General features: G+C 38.8%; 1 protein-coding gene across 1 annotated transcript in view; it reads right to left on the bottom strand.

Annotated features, from left to right (window-relative positions):
* Positions 1 to 1177, bottom strand: part of LOC101863147 (multidrug resistance-associated protein 1) — a gene marked incomplete in the record, with an annotated part of 40846 nt that overhangs the window by 24552 nt on the left and 15117 nt on the right. Inside the window, 2 exon segments of the mRNA XM_035973061.1 lie at positions 356 to 557; positions 981 to 1011. Of these exon segments, the coding sequence (XP_035828954.1) occupies positions 356 to 557; positions 981 to 1011 (233 nt within the window).

Here is a 1177-nt window from a genome sequence, read left to right as displayed (position 1 = left end):
AAGATAATAAAATAAATAAATAATACTTAACATAAATTCTTTAACTAAAAATTATAATTGATGTTCTATAGATTTTATTTTCCTTTGTTTTTTGTCTTTCGTCTTTTGTTTTCTTTCGTCACAATTTGCAAATTAGAAGAAGCGATATAATTTAAAACAGATCTTTTTTCGCATACTGAAATTTCGGTTACCGTTATGATAGAATATTAAAGACCATAGGTTTATATGATACAAATACATATATACTTATTATTTATTGACGACTTCACAGACATTTTACGGCACAGTGCACAGGGCATATGTTATACTGGACCTATGACACACACCTACAGTGTTCGAACCTATGACCTCTCACCTTCACGTCCACAGACCCCGACAAACACATGAGCTCCCCCAGCAGTCCAGAGAGCAGGGAGGACTTCCCGGACCCCACACGGCCCACCACCATGGTCAGACTGCCTTTGGCGACCTCCATTGACACACTGAAGACGAGAGGAACATAGGTGTCATTGACACACTGAAGACGAGAGGAGCATAATTTATGTGTCGTTGACACACTGAAAACAAAAGTACATATTGTCGCTTTTAAGCACAAGGTGGCTATCCCAAAAAATGCTGTTTTTGAGAAAATCGAAGGTTAAGTTTTTGCCCCTAGTTCAGTTTCTTTAAAAGACAAGGAGAGTAATATCCACACCAATGAAACCAAACTTCTCCTATAGATAGGGCAATGCCCACTTTTGCTGTAGGTCAAGATTTCTGGAAACCCCCGAAATCTGGGTTAGCTCGCTTGTGCGGAAAAGCGACCATATGTGTCATGGACACACTGAAAACAAGAGAAACGTACATGTCATTGACACACCGAAAATAAGGGGACTATATCAGTCATTGATTGACACACTGAAAGCAAGATGAGCACAACTATGTATCATTGAGAGACTGAAGACAACAGGAGCATAATAATATTTTTATGTGTCACTCACACTGTGAAAGTAAGATTAACACATTCTGTCACTGACACAGGGAAAACAAGTTTGACACATAATATAATTCTGCCATTGACACACTGAAAATAAGAGGGACACATTTGTCTTTTATATACTCCACACACGCACAAAACACATGAGCCCACTCAAACACACACACACACACACACACATACACACACACACACACACAC

This window comes from Aplysia californica, unplaced genomic scaffold (genome assembly GCF_000002075.1).
Source record: "Aplysia californica isolate F4 #8 unplaced genomic scaffold, AplCal3.0 scaffold00977, whole genome shotgun sequence".
NCBI classification, from domain to species: domain Eukaryota; kingdom Metazoa; phylum Mollusca; class Gastropoda; order Aplysiida; family Aplysiidae; genus Aplysia; species Aplysia californica.
Note: the sequence above shows the minus strand (reverse complement) of the source record. Positions and strands in the feature narration are given on the sequence as shown.